Source organism: Propithecus coquereli, unplaced genomic scaffold, assembly GCF_000956105.1.
Source record: "Propithecus coquereli isolate 6110/MARCELLA unplaced genomic scaffold, Pcoq_1.0 Scaffold26, whole genome shotgun sequence".
Taxonomy (NCBI): domain Eukaryota; kingdom Metazoa; phylum Chordata; class Mammalia; order Primates; family Indriidae; genus Propithecus; species Propithecus coquereli.
In genome coordinates this window covers 6,176,363-6,194,798 of record NW_012148174.1, presented here as the reverse complement: position 1 = coordinate 6,194,798, position 18,436 = coordinate 6,176,363, and the positions used below count along the sequence as shown (strand labels likewise).

The 18,436-nt window shown below is 37.5% G+C and overlaps 1 protein-coding gene across 1 annotated transcript in view; it reads left to right on the top strand.

Annotated features, from left to right (window-relative positions):
• Positions 1-18,436, top strand: part of FAM13A (family with sequence similarity 13, member A) — a 207,150-nt gene that overhangs the window by 86,965 nt on the left and 101,749 nt on the right. The window contains exon 7 of the mRNA XM_012647212.1: positions 7,831-7,994. Coding sequence (XP_012502666.1) covers positions 7,831-7,994 — 164 coding nt within the window. The remainder of the gene's footprint in view (positions 1-7,830; positions 7,995-18,436) is intronic.

Below are 18,436 nucleotides of genomic sequence, written 5' to 3'. Positions count from 1 at the left end.
ATGCTGCTATGAACATTCATATGCAAGTCTTTATGTGGACACGTGCTTGCAGTTGCTGGGTCACATGGTTAACTGTATGTCCTTGTCGAAACGCTTTCCCCTTGCCTTTCAGGACACTCTTAACTTTCTCTCTACTTCACTTCCACTCTTCAGTCCCCCTAGCTGGGTCTTCTCTCTCTGACTTCTAAACCTCAAAGTGCTCTGGGAATCAGTTCTTCGTCCTCTTCCCTCCTCTATCTAGATTCACTTCCTAAATGATCACTTTCAATCATTTGGTTTTACAATGCCATCTACATATGGATGACTCCAAAATTTATATGTTTAGTTCAGGCCTCTCAACTCTGACTCCATCTCCACCTGCCTATCCTATGGGTGTCTCAGCCTTAGCATGTTCAAAGCCAAACTCCTGATTTCCTCACCACAGTCTGCGCCTCCCGCTCTCTTTTCCAACTCCATAATGGCAGCTCCATGCTTTCAGTGCTCAGGCCAACCTTGTAGTCTTCCTTGACGCCTACCTGCCTCATACCTCCAGTCCAAACCATCAGCAAATCCTGCCAACTCCACCTTTAAAATGTACCTAGAATCTCATCTCTTCTCACCATCTTTCTGGTCAAAGCCACTGACATCTCAGTTACCTCCTAGCTGGTCTCCTTGCATCTACTTTGGCCCTTCTACAGTCTTCTCTCCATGCAGCAGTAGGGATCCTTTTAAAATGAAACTCAGATTATTGTCACTTCTCTGTTCAGTATCCACCAAAAGTTTTCTATTTCCTTCAGGGTAAAAGCCAAGGTCTTTAACATGCCTGCAGGCCTACCTGGTCTGGGCCTCCCGCTGCTCAGCTCCCCTGTCTGCTGCCTCTTCTCATTCATCCAGCTCCGGCTGTGGAGACCTCCTTGCTGGTCCTCAAACTCCCTCATCATGCTTCCTCCTCGGGACCTTTGCCCTGCTCTCCTATCTGGATGCCTCTCACCAGACGTCCTTCTGGGATACTTGTTGATTTCTTTTAAGTATGATCAACACTGCTAGTGGCCTCCCCAGTTTCAGTCTCCCTCTCTTCCTTGGTAATAGGAAACCAGATTTTTAGCTGGGGACACTGCTACATAAGACTACTTCCCCTGACTTCCCTGGGGGCTAGGTATCACCATGTGACTGGATTTTGACCAATAAAAGTAAGCAATTATATTTTCCTTTAAGGGTGGGGCATGCTCTTCCTTGGGCCTCCCTCCATCCTGCCGTGTTTACAACAGGAACTTATATCTGGTTAGTGGAAAAAGACAACAAATAAATGTCTACTGTTTCAGATGGTATTAGGTACATTGGATATAAATAAAGCAAGATCAAGCAAATGGGAAGTGGCACGCAAGGCAGGATTTTGTTACTCGTGTCAGAGAAGGCTTCACTGACAAAGTGATATTTGAGCAAAATCTTGGATCAGTTAGGATTAGGTTTTCTTGTATATAACATAAACCCCCAAACAAGATAGAAATTTATTTCTCTTAAATAAAATTTGTATGTCATGGCTGGTAATGAGGCCCCATGGGGTTGCGGGAGACCCGGGATCCTTCAGTTCACAACTCTGCACAGCTGCACTGTGATCCCCAGGGCCCCAGCTGTCGCCATCACACCAGCCATCCCTCTGCTCTCCTATGGGCCAGAGAAAGCTCCTGGACTACCAGGACTCATTCAGTTTGCCCTGGGTTTGACAGTTCATCTTCACTGCTCATCTTCGCTTTGTTCAGGAGAAAGAGATGTTAATAAGCCATTTTCCTACTCTCTCGTTGTACAACCTTGGACAAATCATTTCGGTTCTCTGGGCCTCTGGACTTTATTTCTGAAATGAGGATTGGAGTAGATCATCTCTTCAACTCTAAAATTGAATGGTTCTAAAATACTCATCTAATTTCTTTATTTTCCACCTAAGTTTTTTTTGCATGAATATGAAACTTGTATTGGCTAGCTGTGATCAAGCGATTTAATTACTTACGCTAAGTTTGCTTTTCGTGTTAATGCTTATTTTCAAAAATCTCAAAGAAAAATTACTTCTTGACAAATTTAAAGCTTTGAATCAGCAGCACATGTTATTCTAAGGGATTTTTTAAAAAACTCCCACCTGCCTGAGCTCTATCTCAGATGTACTACCTATGACTGGGAAGTAGGGTGGTGAATGAATTTAGGGAAGTGTACTTTTTAAGGTCTCCAAAGAATATTCTAATGTACACCCTTGGTTGAGATTCACTGTTTATTCAGTAGTCTCCCTTTGGAAAGCTTCTAGAGAACACTTTGTTTTAAGGCCCCATCCCCCTATGTAATCCCATTCTCTAAATTAGCAAGAGTTTGAAGCCAAAGGGTTTCATTTGAGATTAGATGACAAAGTTAGAGATAAATGATTAAATTTTTAAAAGCAAATTTATATTACTAATAGATTGGTGCTAGGTACCTTATTCAATTTTTTGAAGATGAGACCATCTTAAAATATTTATAGTACTGACTGTAAAAGAATTTGGGGTTTTGTTTTGTTTTTCTTGAGACAGAGTCTCCCTCTGTCACAGTGGCAGAGTGCAGTGGTGACATCATAGCTCACAGCAACCTCAAACTCCTGAGCTCAAGCAATCCTCCTGTGTCAACCTCCCAAGTAGCTGGGACTATAGTCATGTGCCACTGCTGCCAACTAATTTTTCTATTTTTTGTCGAGATAGGGCCTCGTTCTTACTCAGGCTGGTCTTGAACTCCTGGCCTCAAGCAGTCCTCCCACCTCAGCCTCCCAGAATGCTAGGATTACAGGTGTGAGCCACTGTACCCAGCCAGAATTTGTTTTTTCACTTTTGAAATTCATGAGTGTTTTAAGTATGATGATAATCCTAGTTTTTTTGGAGGTATGTATCTAACTCCTTACACATTTTTGTTTGCTAACTGAGCTCATATTATATGTCATAACAAACATATTTTATGGTCTCATTAAAAACTTGGTAGAGCCCGAGAGGAGTGGCTCACGCTTGTAATCCTAGTGCTTTGGGAGGCCGAGGCAAGAGGACTGCTTAAAACCAGGAGTTTGAGACCAGCCTGGGCAACGTAGTAAGGCCCTATCTCCATCTCTACCAAAAAACAAAAAAATTAGCCAGGCATGGCGGCACACACCTGTGGTCTCAGCTACTTGGGAGGCTGGAGTGGGAGGATCACTTGAGCCCAGGAGGGGTGAGCTATGATCACACCACTGCACCCCAGTCTGGGTGACATAGTGAGACTTTGTCTCAAAAAAAAATTTTAGATATTAATATTTTAATGGCTGAATAACCCTTCATCATAATTTACCTATTATAGTAATTTGGTTATTTAGAATGCTTACTTTTTTTGTATTATAAATAAAAAATATGATGAACATATCTTTCATCTAGTTTTGCCCTCAAATCTGACTTTTTCCTAAGGCTATATTCTTAGAATGGTTCAGCAGGTGCCAGAGAGATAAATTAAAAGAGGCTTTTGACTACTGATGAAAAAAGAAAATGGGTACATTATGAGAGGTAGTATGACTTTCATCAAAAAATGCCATTACTTCTTGCAATTCTAACATTTAACGTGTAACCAAAAATAGAGATTCAGTACAGGTACTGAGGCCTATCTGAGTTCTAACTGTAACTCTGCCACTAACTCATTGGGACAAATAACTCAAACTCTTTGTGCCTCAGTTTCCTCATCTTTGAAATGGCAATTATAATAATTCCTGCTTCCTTGGGGGGTCGTGAGAATTAAATGGGTTAGTTTATATAAATCTCTTGGAACTATGCTTGGCACAGAACAAGTATACAGTAAATGTTTATTTATAACAGCAGCAGCACCAAGATTTAAGAGACTATTTACTAATTTTACTTTCTCAAAGGACATTCCTTTGTTTCTATTCCCATGGCATCTTAAATACTAAAGTACCTCATAATGCTGTAGTTAGAGCTACTTCAAACCTGCAAATACATGCATGGAATGTACTCTAAGATTCCTGGAATTGTTTGTATTTTAGTTGTGCACATAAATCGCCCAGCGTATACCTAGATCTTTATCTCAAATAGCCAATGGCAGAATTCTCATGAGCAAAGTATTTTTCATAGATGGTTTGGGGGATTTTATAGTTTTTGCCTTCGAGTACAAAAGTTACTAAATGACTAAATAAATGAAGAAATGACTAAAATAAAGAAGCAAAGTGTGTTGTGAACTCGTGGATGTCAGTTATAACTCCAGTGGAAAGAGAAAGCTGACCACCCCAGTCTGCACCCCAAACCCTTGGCCATTTTCCTGCTGCAGCCACACGCTACGAGGGAGGCTGCGGCTGGGTGTCCCCAGGCACGTTCACTCCACGTGTTGCAGTATGGCTTTTGCCCCCGTTTGGAGTCCCTGCCCAGCAGAGCTTACCTGAACCCGATGGAGCTACTGGTGACTCTTGCCTAGACGAGGCAGGCCTAAATGGCCTCCTTGGCCCACTTCTGCTAAATTCATAGCTTATCTTGGTCCATTATGTCTTAATGTGCCAGTGCTACAAAGGGAGAATAGAACCAGAAGAACAGTATATAGAGATATGTTGCCTCAATACAGGTTTCTTCCTACTTGTCCCTCTAAAGTAGGACTATTGATATTTTGAACCAGGTAACCCTTTTTATGGCAGGCTGTCCTGCGCATTGTAGGATGTTTGGTCACATGCCTGGCCTCAGCCCACTAGATTCCAGTAGCACACACCCATCCCCACTGTGATAACCAAAGATGTCTCCAGACAAAATCAGCTCTGGGTGAGAAGCATTTCTTTAAAAGCTCCACCACGGTAGCATGCCCACTTGTATCTCAGCCTTGGCTGACTGCTATCAAATGCTCCTCCTCAGAGAATTCAGCGATGAGAAGGGACTGTGAGTGCCACCTCCAAGCTAGAGTGTGTTAGAGCGTACACCAACGCTAAACTATGTAGACCCTGACATGGACACCCAAAAGTATAAAAATAAAGCTATTCTCTCTACCTTTATGATAAGGCCAAGGGGAGTATAAATTTATTTGGGCTTAAATCATGAGTTTCTAAAAAGCTCATTTCCAGCTAAAGAAAATGGTCTTTTTCCTCAGAGTTAATACATGTGAACTAAAATTAATTACATCAGTGAGACAGCAGGTTTTAAAATTGTACCATGTTATTTTTATTTTTCCTATAGTCATTGCTATAGTGAAGGTGTCTCCAAGATACATCTTCAAGAAGAGATACCATTAATCATCTTTAAAAACTTTCATTCCTTTTGAAATAATGCATGTACATTTCATAGTTCCAGTAGTCTGAGAGTTACTGAGCTACTCTTTTTCCCTAGCAATTCTGTTCTTTCATAAACTACATGTATTTTCACAAGCTCGATTCTTTGTACTACTTTGATGTATAAATAATCAGTTTATATATTAAAGTTCATGGTTAATGACAATCGTGTCTATGTTATTTCTATAGAAATTGTATTATCACAGAATATTCTTAGACAAAATGGAGCTGATGTACTTGCTATTATCTGAGTTCTAAGTCATTTACATTATAGAGGCTATTTTAATATAACCTGACAGAATGAAATAAGCTGCATATTACTTTTTTTTAACCTTAGAATATTTCACCTTTATATCATTTGGGGGTTCTATAGTCCATTCAGGAATTTATCACTGAACCTAAAATGTTGTCTCCTTGTTTTAATACCATGAAGTGTTGCCAAACAACTACTCTTGTGTTTGCTTTAATATCGAGAGGGAACTAAGTCTAAATGTGAGATTTTTATCTAATTAGTTTGAAATCTTAACTGCTTTTCCAGTGCTTTTATTGATTTTTTTATGTCTATTCCTAAGAAAAATAACTACATTCAAAAGGAGACCCTTTATGAAATATATAATAGCATATATTTATACTTGTCATGTTCTCTTGCTGTTTATCTTAATATTTCTTTTTAAAAAGTAATCTTGGTGTTCTTGAGAATTTCTAGGAGAGTAAATTTTAAGTTTCTCACCAGACAAAAAAATAAATATGTGAGGTAGTGCATACGTTATTACTTCAATTTAGCCATTCCATAGTGATATATATTTCAAACATGTTGTAAAAATATCTGATAAATATATACAGTATTTGTCACTAAAAAAAGTAATCTTGGCAAATATTATGGACTATGGAAATGTTTTTGTAAGCTCATAATTTTTCCTTGCTTGATTTTCATGAGCTTACAGATGCTCTTCAAAGAAATGCCACGAACAATTAATTGGCAGTAATGAAATCTGGGCAAATTTTATATCACAGCAATAAAAGTTAGCTTTTATTGAGTGTTCACTTTGCTCTATGCTAAATGTAATTTTTGCCAAATGATGTTCATATATTTTGTGTGTACTGTTTTTTATGAATAATATTTTTAATCGACAATTCATAATCGCATACATTTACTCATATATCATTTTTATGTAATCCTCATAGAGGCATGAATTTATTCAGTATTTATGTTCATAGTTGTTCCCATATTAATTTTTTTAATTGTTATACTAGCCTTGAGGACAATCAGTGTCTTGAGAATATCTTACAGTTGAAAAGTGTGTTGTCTCACAATAATTATTTATTAATGGATCCAAACGTTTGCTAGACTTTATGGTAAAAATGTTAATAAAATGAAGAGAAAGGGAGGAAGGAGAAAGGAGAGAAATAAGAAGAGGAAGAGGCTATAACCTCTATGTCTAGAGATCTGGTTGAAGCCATATGACCTAGAAACATGAGACAACCAAGATTAAGGTATCAGGCAATGTGTAATCAAGGGTGGACTATGTGGTGGTGCGTTGCAGGAATTCCAAGTTGGGAAAGGTCACTGAGATCTGAGGTTAGTTCTGGTAACTCCATGGGCAATGGAATTAGCCTCGCAGGGTGTTAGGATTCGTTTGCTCTTAGGCAATTGGTGAGTGGCCAGTGATGAACAGGTGATATTCCGGGTGTAAGGACAAGTATGAGAGAAGTCCTAGAGAAAAGAAGCTTCCAATGTAACAAGTACAAGGGATCCAAGGGTTTGAATTTTTCCTTGCAATTCTGACATCATGTTTTTTATACTTTTTAAAGAAAAGAATATTGATCATATTCATATTTTTTTCTTAAATAAGAGAGTATGAGGATATTTATGGGAGCTAGAGGGAGCATAACTTCACATATAGTCTGAGAAGTCAGTACACCCAGTATTCATTTGGGACATGTGTTGCCCATGCTTCTAGAGTTACAAGAGAACTAAAAAGATTGTGTTTTTCCTGTTTATTACCTTAACCAAAAATTTGTTAGACCATATTTTGCCCTACAAAAGAGGATTACAATAGAAACTCTCAACAAACTCGTGTGTATTTTCCTTGTTGGTAGTAAATACTTATGGACACCCTTCTAACATTGACATCCTTTATTTCAGTGATTCTCAGCCTTTTTTTTTTTCTGCCTCTTTCCACTGCTTTTTCTTTCCTTCACTCCAGGGTGCCAGTCCAATACACCCCCATCATCTCTTTTTACATAAAATGATTATTCTAAAGAGGGGTAGGCCTGGGGAAGATTTGTGTCAGAATCTCATAGAAGGGTATGGAGTATATATGATTTCAAAGTTCCCCTTGGAAATATTGGTATATCCCCTCCCCATGCCCTTTGCTATATAATAATTTTATAATGTATTTTAAATTCCATGCTGAGCTTGATATTTTTCTGGGGTGTTATTAATACATTGAATTATTAATAAATTGGAATAAATTATCTTTTTTCAGAAACTTAATTTGAAAGACTGTTAAATTTTTCTTGCTTTTGTCTTGTCTTTTTTTTTTTTTTTTATTTTCTAGATCCCAAAGTCCAGGAGTGAAGGATCTATTCAGGCCCACAGGGTACCACAACCAGAGCTATCCGATGGCATTCCTCAGATCAGCCTGTGGCTACATCGTAGAAAACCCTGCTTGGAAGACGTGAATTCAGCAGAGGATGCAAGTGGTGCCACGTTGGTATCCAGGTTGGCATGTTCTCTTTTTGTCTACATGATACATATTGCATCATCCACTCTGATCTGTAGGCCCACAATGTAGGTATGTCTGCATGTATCTGTTACTGGAGTCAACAGGATACAGATCAGTAGAAATATTTACAATTCACTCTAAGTTTTAAGAATTTTCTGACTAATAGTTCTTATCACAGAAGCATTCTCAGTTATTATGTGTTCTGGATTGAAACACGTTATTTAATCAGTAGGACTATGCTGGGCTCACAGGTAAAGTGAAAAAGTTATTTTTTGAATGTCTTTTCACAATATGTTCAGTAGAAAACATTATGTGCAATTTAAAGTGGAGATCAGAGTTGTCCTTAGAGCCACTCTCACAAACTAATTCTGAACGCCGTTTTTTAACCCTTACATGTAACACCTAAAAGCAAAAGCAGATTTCTCTGGTATACTTGAAGAAAAAGATGTGCAATTTTCTTAAAATAGGGATCTGAATCTTATTTACTACTTACTACTTTGTTTACTACTAGCATATAGAATTTTTCCTGTTAATAATTTTTCATCTTTTATTATAACTTTATTTTTAAATGAAAACTGTTATACGTATTAGGGAGTTCTAGGGAATCGAAAGATGTTTAAGGCATCAAGTAGAGAAAGGAGCTTGCCACTTTGGGTTGCCTTATAGAAGAGATTGAATTTGAGCTGGATACAAAAAGATGAAGATAATTTAGATAGGAAGAGAAAGACAACAAGGGTATCCTAGATAGGCCCAGTTAGGAGGCAGAATGGGTGTTTTGGAAATAATGAACTGAAATTAGTTGGAGATAACGCTGGAAAGGTGGAGTGAGGCCAGGTCATCGAGGATCTTGAATGCCAGGCTCAAGTATTTTTGCATTCAGTCTTTCATTCATTCAACGGATCAGGCAGATAATCTCTCGTTCCAGGAACTGTTTTAAGACAGGACACGCAACAGTGAACAAAGCCGATCAGGGCCCTGTTAATGAACCTTACATTCTAATGAGGAAGACAACAGACACAATACAAAAAGCATGTGAGGAAGACGATTTCAGCTCTAATAACTGAGGTGTATTGAGAAACTATAACAGGTTAATATAATAGACTGACTGAAAAATCATTTAAGTTTGAGTAGTCAGGGAAGACCTGATCTGAGACAGGAGGAGGAGGGGAGAGTCTGTGAAGATCAAGGAAAGAGCATTCCAGGCAGAGGTAATAGCAAATGCAAAAGAACTGAGGTAGAAGAAGCTTGGTTTCATCCTATAGGTAATAGGAAGCCAGTGAAAGTTTGAGCTGGGTAGGGGAGGGTGATAGGTATGATGGAGAATTGGGATATTAGGGGAAGTAATCTTCCATCAATGCACAGGATAGATGGGGGAGGGGAAGTTTGGAGGCAGTTACAGTGTTGGTTCCTTCAACAAATACCAATCTTTATTGAGATCTAGTTATGTGGCATTTACTGAAGAGACGTAAGTCCTACTCTTGGGGAGACAAAAGAAAAGCAAATAAAAATTTTAATAATTATCTTTAAAGACATACTTACTAAGTGCCTGTTGTGTACCTGACACTGTGAAGTGAGCTGGTGACAAAATTATAAATAAGATTCAGGCGCTTCTCTCGAGAAATATAAAATACAATTCGCAGGGTGCTATGCGAGGACAGAGGAAAGGCGCAGAACCAAGTAGGGAGATGGGGGTTAGAGCAGGTTTCTGAAAGAGGGAGACTTTTGAACTAAGGCTAGTAGGATAAGTAGAAGTTATTGGGCAGAGAAATAGAGATAAGGGTGCCCCTGGAAGGAAAAGACAATATGTGCAAGGACATTCAGGGCTGTGAGGACAATTCGGAGGAGAACTGCAAGTGCAGCAGTAGATTCAGAACATCTGGATTTTAGAATGTAGAATGTAGGGGAGGGTAAAGGTGGGTTAGGAGACTAAGCTAAATAGGTCAAATTATGAAAAACTATATCCCATATTAAGAAGTTAAAGAGTGAGGAGTAATTGGAGAAATATAAGAAAGAAAAGTGTGTGTGTATATGTATATATATATATTTTTTTTTTTGACAGTCATAGAAACTGTGAAGGCAAATGATATAAACAGACTTGTATTTTATGAAAGATCCTGTGACAACAATGCGGAAAGAAAGAGGGATGAGTAAGAGGTACTGGGAGCCCAGCAAGGAGGCTGTTGGGTAATTCATTGCAAAGCAGAAGCCTCCATGAAGTCATGGTTGTTACTGAAAATGAGGTGTGGACAAGTCTTTGTCCCTGGAACAGCAGTCCCCAACCTTTTTGGCACCAGGGACCGTTTTCATAGAAGACAATTTTTCCGCGGACCGGGGAGTGGGGGGATGGTTTGGGGATGATGCAAGCGCATTACATTTATTGTGCACTTTATTTCTGTTATTATTACACTGTAATATATACTGAAATAATTATACAGGTTGGGGACCCCTGCGTTAAAGAAGTGTGAGTGATGAGGCTATTGCTTCCAGGAGGACTTTGCCCAGAAAGGATTGGAATTTTTTAATGTTTGTTTTGTTTCACTTGGAGTATTAAAATATTATAACGAATAAAATGTAGGCAGGTTTATATGCTTAATGGGCAGAGCCAGTAGAGAGAAAGAAGCTGATGTTGCAAGCCACGGGAAAATAGAACAAGTCCCTCCAGGAGAGAATTCGAAGACCAGGTGGCAACACTCATGCGGGGCAGATCGGGCTGTACACAACAACAAGGACACTCTTCACGCTACAGCCTCTGTGAACAAACAGTGCTGGGCAGTGCACCATCTGCACAGCAGAGGGGAAGGTCATAAGCTATTGAAGTAACCTTATTGGAAAACTTAAGAATAATAGATACAAAACACTGGGTCTTTTTAAAGTTTTCTTCTCTAGTTCAAAAACTACAGTCCAAGTGGATATGTGACAAAAGCTAGTGTAGATGTTATCTTACCAAGTTACTTTGTAAAGAATTATGTCAAGAATGCCTTAAGTGAAATAATGAAAAGAAAAATTTAGATGTTTGTTGTTTATATGGTTTTTATTCATCTAATCAAAAAACGAAGGGGGAAAAGTTCCCTTCTAAAGATAACAAGAAAAGAGCTTTCTGTTTGGAGGATGAATTTGTATTTCTGAGCTACAAATCAAGAAGCGAAATGATGGAGGGAACGTACAACTAACTGTTGCTCTAGCCACTGTTTGTTCCTCTGGTCAGCGTGTTACAGCCTCAGTTAAAACAAATACTTATTTGTCAGCTACTCAGAAGGCTGAGGCAGCAGGATTGCTTGAGCCCAGGGGTTCCAGGGTGCAGTGAGCTATGATGACGCCACTGCACTCTAGCCCAGGTGACAGAGTGAGACCCTGTCTCCAAAAAAAAAAAACCAACACAAATACATGATTGTATTTACAAATTTCTTACGTACTTCCAGTTTTTTAAAGTACAGCCAGGAAACCTTAAAGGTTTAGGGAGAACAATGTCATCCATGTTAAATCTACCCACCATCACACAAACTTTTTCAACTTCCTGTCACTATCCATAGATTTGTTGTATCTGCAAAGAGATTTTTGCTTTTTACTTTTGATTTACCTCCTTGTAAATTGTGAGACAAATTATCAAAAGACAATTGGAGATAATTAAAATAATTTAACTAAAAATAAATTTTAAATCCTTTATATATCTTTGAAGTAACAAAATAGGTATTATACCACTTTTCATTTCAAAAATGAAATTATGAAGCTGTTTTCATTTGCGGTTACTTGCCAGAACAAGTTGTTGGCTATTAAACAAAACACACACACACTACTTTCTCTAAATCTTCTCCTTAGCAATTTATTATTTGCCCCAGTCTTAAATACAAAGGTTGGCAATATGTATTGAGTACATTTTTATACCCCTGTTTTTGCATACAATATTTGCTTTGGCTTGCCAGCTTTTTTCAAGAAATTCTTAAGAAGCATTTAAGCTGGGCTTTTCCTAATATTGAGTTTTTTTAGTTGCTCTTTGAAAAAAAAAAAAAAAAATTCAGCAAAATGTATTTTTGTTTGGCCTGTAACCTGGTAAGTCTGATTTATTTTGCAAGCAGAAAAAATAAAATCATTCTGTTTGCAATTATTAAAATCAGTGTAACACATTTATACATAAGAGTTTGGTTTTCAGCAGAATCACCACACTGCTCTACACATAGATAAAACTGGCAAAGTACTGAGATTTTCTGAATAATGAAGTGCCCTATGATTTTTCAACCATCAGGTGAAGGTTGATTTCTGGGGCTTTTCAAGAAGAGCAGTAATTTTTGGCTGTTAACAGTCTGTTTTTGATAACTTTTAATTTTATGGGTCTAGACTTCGTTGCAGGTTTTTTTTTTTCCAGATTGACTCTCTCCAATCTTTTTTCTTCTTAGTTTCAAATCTTATACATAGTCTCATTACTGCTTGAGATGTAATGGAAATATGAATTATTATCAGCAATAATGTTCATTATTTTTGTATTCAGATAGTGTCAGTAAAAATAAAAGCTTAAAGGAGTAACACATTTTAAAATGTGACATTTTGAGAGTTCAGAGAAGAGTTGGATATCATTTATTTGTTGGCTGATTTCTATCTTAGAACGTTACTTAGATTAATAACTTATTCTGTATTTCTATAAATTTAAAATTGGCACTGAGGCAGTAATCATATAAACAATCATTTTTCTAATCTTCATAGAATCTTTCTCTCACAATTAGAGTGGCTTCAAGATAAAAGTTTAAGAATATATATCTCTTGATTATGCTAGAGCTCAGTGGAATGATCTACTTTATACTGAATTCAAAGCCAGAGATGAAAGTTCTTAGGGACATGTTCATTTTATTTAATGAAAACATTAGTTAATCTAGCTCTATCACCTAAAACTGATAGCAATTCCAAAAATACTGTTAAAATATATTTTTTTGTAATAAAGATGTACATGGCACTAAAATTCACAATAGACTCAAAAGCATAATTTTAATCTGACATACCTATCTTAAAAGAATGCGTATCTGTCCTTCTTCATAGTGTAAATACAGTGTACAAGTTTGGTGATTTCAGAGGCACTGGCAGAAATGAAGAGGTTATTGGACAGGTGTATTCCCTTAAGCAAGGTTTGAACATTCCAGTTCTTCTAACTACCCCAGATATTCTTATCCTTTTCCTTTTAAAGACTGGGGAAAAAATATCACAAATACTAAACTGCAGGTATTACCTAGTATGTTAAGAAAGAGGCCATTTGAAAACTTTTCTGGAAGGGAAAGTTACATATCCATCCTTAAAAAATAAAAAGAAAAGCTTTGCATTGTATGTAAAAGTTTGAGATGTTAAAATGACTCAAAGCTTCAGAGATAGCTATCATATTTGATATTGTAATGATATTTTTTGTGTTTCTGGCACTATAATATTATTTTCAGTATTTTTAAATTTTGGAACTTTAGTAGAGAACATGGTTAATATTTTTAGTCTATTAGATGTTAAATAATATTTATTGTAATGTTTTATTTGAACGGTAATATATTTACTTAAATGTGTTATTTTCTTAAAGGCCCAAGGAAAATCTCTAATTTTGTTCCAAAAAGTCAGGGTGAAGACTCACCCATATATTACATGATTCCATTTGTATGAAATATCCAGAAAATGCAAATTTATAGAAACAGAAAGTAAATTTGTGATTGTCTGGGGCTGGAATGAGGGAAACAGGGATTAACTGTAAATGGCCTGAGGGATCTTATTTGGGGGATGGAATGTTCTGAAACTGATTTATCGTGGTGACTACATCACTTGATAAAGTTACTAAAAATCATGGAATTGTAGAAATAGGTAGATTTTAAGATATATAGACTATACCTCAATAATGTTGTTTAAAAAAACACAAACACACAAAAAAGTTGGGGTAAGGAAGAATGGATGTGCTTTAACAAGAATGTCGCTTGATTGCAAATTGCTAAAATACAACTATTGTTATGAGTAAATGCTATCTGCAGAGAGACTTGTGCTTGTTACATTTTAAGAGAATTTGTTCCTTCATACTTCTCTTTGAATATAACAGAGCATGGTGGCAGGAATAAAGGTCAGGTCCTCATGAAAGGTGATTCATGAGGAAGGAGAGGAAAAGGGAAAAAAGCTCTTTGTTTTCTCATCCTGAAAGGATTCTAGTTTATAGCTTACTGTGCTGTAATTGAAAGTTACTGAAGTGACCACTATTTCAGGGAGACACAGAAACAGAAAGAAAAAGCTGCAACATCTAGGGAGTTTCACAAAAAAATTATAGGTCCATTGTTTGTATGCCAAAAAGTTAGCAGGTATGCTATTATGATTAAGGTGAGCTTTGTGACTCTAGGAAAAGCGCCATTGGGTCTGTGTCTTTCAAAGTACTATAGATACACTGACAATTAAGGAAAGTTTTGTATTTAGCTCTTACGTAAAGAGATTAAGTAATGAAGAATGATTAAAATGCTTTCATTTTCTGTAATGTGAGTAAAAAAAGAAAAAGCTATCATGCCAAGTGTGTTCCTAAAATCATATGATGAAGAATACAGAGCTAAAGAAAATAACTTTGCGTACATTGCAGATGTGTTCTTAATTTGATAGATAAATGAGGGAAACTACAATAAATCCTTTTTCAATGTGTATTAACTCCTCTCACCCTGGGAAACTGTGTTCTAGATGAAAGAGTTTTTCTATGCTAAAAGTACTTTCTTGTCTGTTTATTCCCTTCTTCAATACTTTTTGATTGTTTAGGGAATACATTCTTCTTAAAAAATTCAAAACATCACTGATAAAGCTAAAGTTCCCATTGATTCTCTTGCTGTAGGATTCCGGTTCACTCCTCTCTCGCCTAAGGGTAACTGCTATTATAGGTTTGGTCATGTGTTCTTCCAGACTTATTTCTGTGTGGTTACACAGGAATGTATCTCGTACATTTTTTCAATTTTTAAAAAGCATTTTCATCTTATTAAATGTATTGTGATTCTTCACAGAGTCTTGAAAATTTCCCCAATTGCCATATTGCTTCCTCCTGTGATGTTCCTTCCCTCTCCTTTCTGCCCAAAACGCAGTGTCATCCTCCAGCTCTGCTTCCTTGACTGCCTGCTCCCCCCTCTGTCTGCTGTCCCTTCTATGGCTGATCTGGTGCCACAGAATGAAAATTTCTAAATCAGTGTCTCAGACTCAGTCTAGATCTCTAGTGCTTGCCAGGCAATCTCCACTTCAGCAAGTACCTTAAACTCAGTGTCCACACAGAACTCATTTTCTCATCTTTCCCTCCCAACTTGGCCATGTTTTTCATTCTCCCAACCACAAAACTCAAAACCTTTTATATCATCAGTCACCAAATCTTTTCAGTATTTTTTTTTCACTGTCTCCAACATCCCTTTCCCCATTTTTTCCCTTCGTGATCTCAACCATAATTTCGGCCTCCATCACCTTGTGGTTAGATAATTATTATATTTTCTCTATTCCACTAACCTACCAGATTCATTTTCTTCACACAAATTATTCCCATGCCTCTATCTTCGACTCTTAACTCTATATGATGGCTTCTGGATCTGTATTTCCCGTCTAGAATTCTCTACTGAACTGTGCTTACAAGTCACTCTAACTAGTAGACATGTCTTCTCTGTCCCTCAGATAGCCTACATGCCGCCCCTACCCCACCACCCATTCATAGCCAGCCAATTCCAGAATGCGCTCTGACAGTCTCATGTCTCTGTGTATCCCCATGCCTCCCCCACCCCTTACCACCTCTGCAGACACACAAGTTCAAACAGTCCCACTCCTGCACAAAACTATGTAGTGGCTTACCTGTGCCGAGACTACAAGACTCCTTGCTCTGTCCTCTACCTGTCTCTCTAGCCCTCTTTCCCCCAAGCTATGCTTGCTTTTCTCATACCTGCAGCCATTGCATAACCTACACTTTCAACTGTCTTGGTTCCAGATAGTCTCTTCAAGATCAGATCACGTGTCAGATTTTTGTCTTGATATTTGTTTTAAAAATTGTAATAACCCTACATGTAACGTTTTTCAACTATATCACAGTTTCGTCAGGTAGCACTATGAAAAGAATTTCATGTCTACAACGTGACCTTGGATGAAGAAACTATGATTCTGAGAAGGTTATACATTTCACAGATATTTATCGAGTTAGGTGAATTAGCCAAGATCACATATTTAGTTGACAGGCTGAGATTAATTATAGATCTTCTGATTATTTAACCATTATTTCCTGCCTGGCTTCTACCTTGAGTTCCTTTCCTCTTTCATGTGTTTATACTTTTCTGTCCAACCTGATTGTGAGTTCCTGAAGGAGAGAGGGACTGTGTCTTATGTCTCCTTTGTCCATGGGAGTATCGAGTGGACGTGTACTCAGTTGCTATTGCCGTAGTTGTTACTGTTGTGATATTGTCATATGTGCCCAGTTTGGATTTGAATTCCACTGTCAGACGAGAACACTGACTTCTCTTCATCTAGCTAACCTAGACCTCTCAGTGATTGAAGTCTGACTCGAAAATAACAGAATTTCATGTGTCAGTTTTCTCTCTTGTGGTCCTTGGAATGTACTAACTCAAGAGCACCCTGTGCTGCGTACCCTTAGAGATACCACAGAAGTCAGGACAGCTGTGCCCTCTCGTTGTTCCCACTTAATAGCTATGTCATCTCATTTCTATCAGTGACATGCTGCTTATTTATATAGGAGAAATCCATTGTTCTATAAGGTTCATCATATGTCTGTGCAGCTCTCTGCACTTGTGGCAGAATGTGTGTGCCTTGTGACATTTGCCAAAAAAAAGAATATTGCATACTTCAGTAACATATTACAACAATTACATATACATTTCATAAGAATCAAACTTGCAGCAATATTGATAACAAATATTCAACATTAACTGTACCCATTGCCCTTCAAGCTGTCTAATCTGCAGTTAAATATAACTGTCTTCATTTCTGAAGTCCAGCCAGTAAAAAAAGCAGTCATAACTGTCCTCTATTTGTACTTCGTAAAGAGCACTCCAATTACTTGCTGAACACGTTTTCATTCCCTATAGTGTTTCACTCTCTGCTACTTGGAACCAAGTCAGGATTTTTAACTAAGTGAAGCCAAAATAAAATTAGGATTCTTAGCTACAATTTTCATAACCATATCACATACAATATAATTTGAAAAATCACCAAATATCATAGCAGTTCTGCTGACTGTGCAGGGTCGACTGCCATAGAGCTCATAAGAGCGAAGGAGAGTCTAAAGCCACCTTGTGAAAAGCTTGGTGACGAGCTTCAGCATGCAATTCCCTTACAGAGCTACCATTTCCTGAGTTGTCTCCACTCTCTAGCCTTCGTAAGAAAGATTTATAGAAAGGTAGACTTGAAAAGGTCCCCAACGTCCCAGACTGGATTAGAAAAAATATCAAACTATATCTCAGCAGACAGTTTTGTAATATTTTCTTGACCGCCACTAGCTCCCATGATAAATACCCCAAGGTCTTCTTAGATAAAATGTTTTATATAAGTTAAATATTTATTAAAAATATTTACCAGTCTTGAACTTCAGTCTCCTTTGAAAATGAAAGTCTCTGATATTTCTTTTAGTATTTTGATTATTAAAGTACAAATAGTTCTCTATCCATTCACCAAAATCTGCCCCTCAGTACAATTGCTATGACTACTCAAATTTTGACATTTCACTGGGATCTAAACTTAAATTAAAATTTTTTTTCCAATACTGTTTATAGTATAAGTAGTTGATGGAAAAAATAGGTAAGTGATTGTAAGGAAATTTATTGTCATATCTTCAGATCATTTCTAGTGGCATATAGATCACAAGAGTGTATCCGGACTGCTGCGGTCTTAGCTGGATTTATTTTAGTAACTCTAAGTCAGCAAACTCTTACTGGGCACAACCTATGTACTGCACGTATGCCCTGGGCCCTGAGGAGCCAGAGAGAACTAAGGCATGGTCTCTGTTGTTAGATGTCTATCAGTCCATTAAGTGAGATAAATTTATATGTGGTTAACAATAATAGATAGTAGAAGGAGTTTTTAAAGTGGCATAATAGAGGTGCCATAAAGGCAAAAAATAAAATTCAAGGCCTTTAAAAACCCAGCTAAGCTTACCTTCCTGACTTACTGGATCTGTCTTCTACAGTTCTTCATCCTACAGCCAGGCTACATGACAGCCACTATTTCAGATGTATCCTGGTGGTTTCATACCTCTGTATCTTAGCTAACATTTTCCTCTCTATGTGGCGTGCCCTTTTCACTGTCAATGGTCTGTTTATTTATTTATGTCACAATATTATTGGGGTACAAACATTGTGGTTACTTAATTTGCTTTTCTTCAGTTTGAGGCAAAGTTATAAGTGTGCCCATCACCCAGATAGTGTGCATTGTACCTGTTAGGTGTGAATTACCCATCCCCTGCACCCCCCTCCCACCAGCTTGA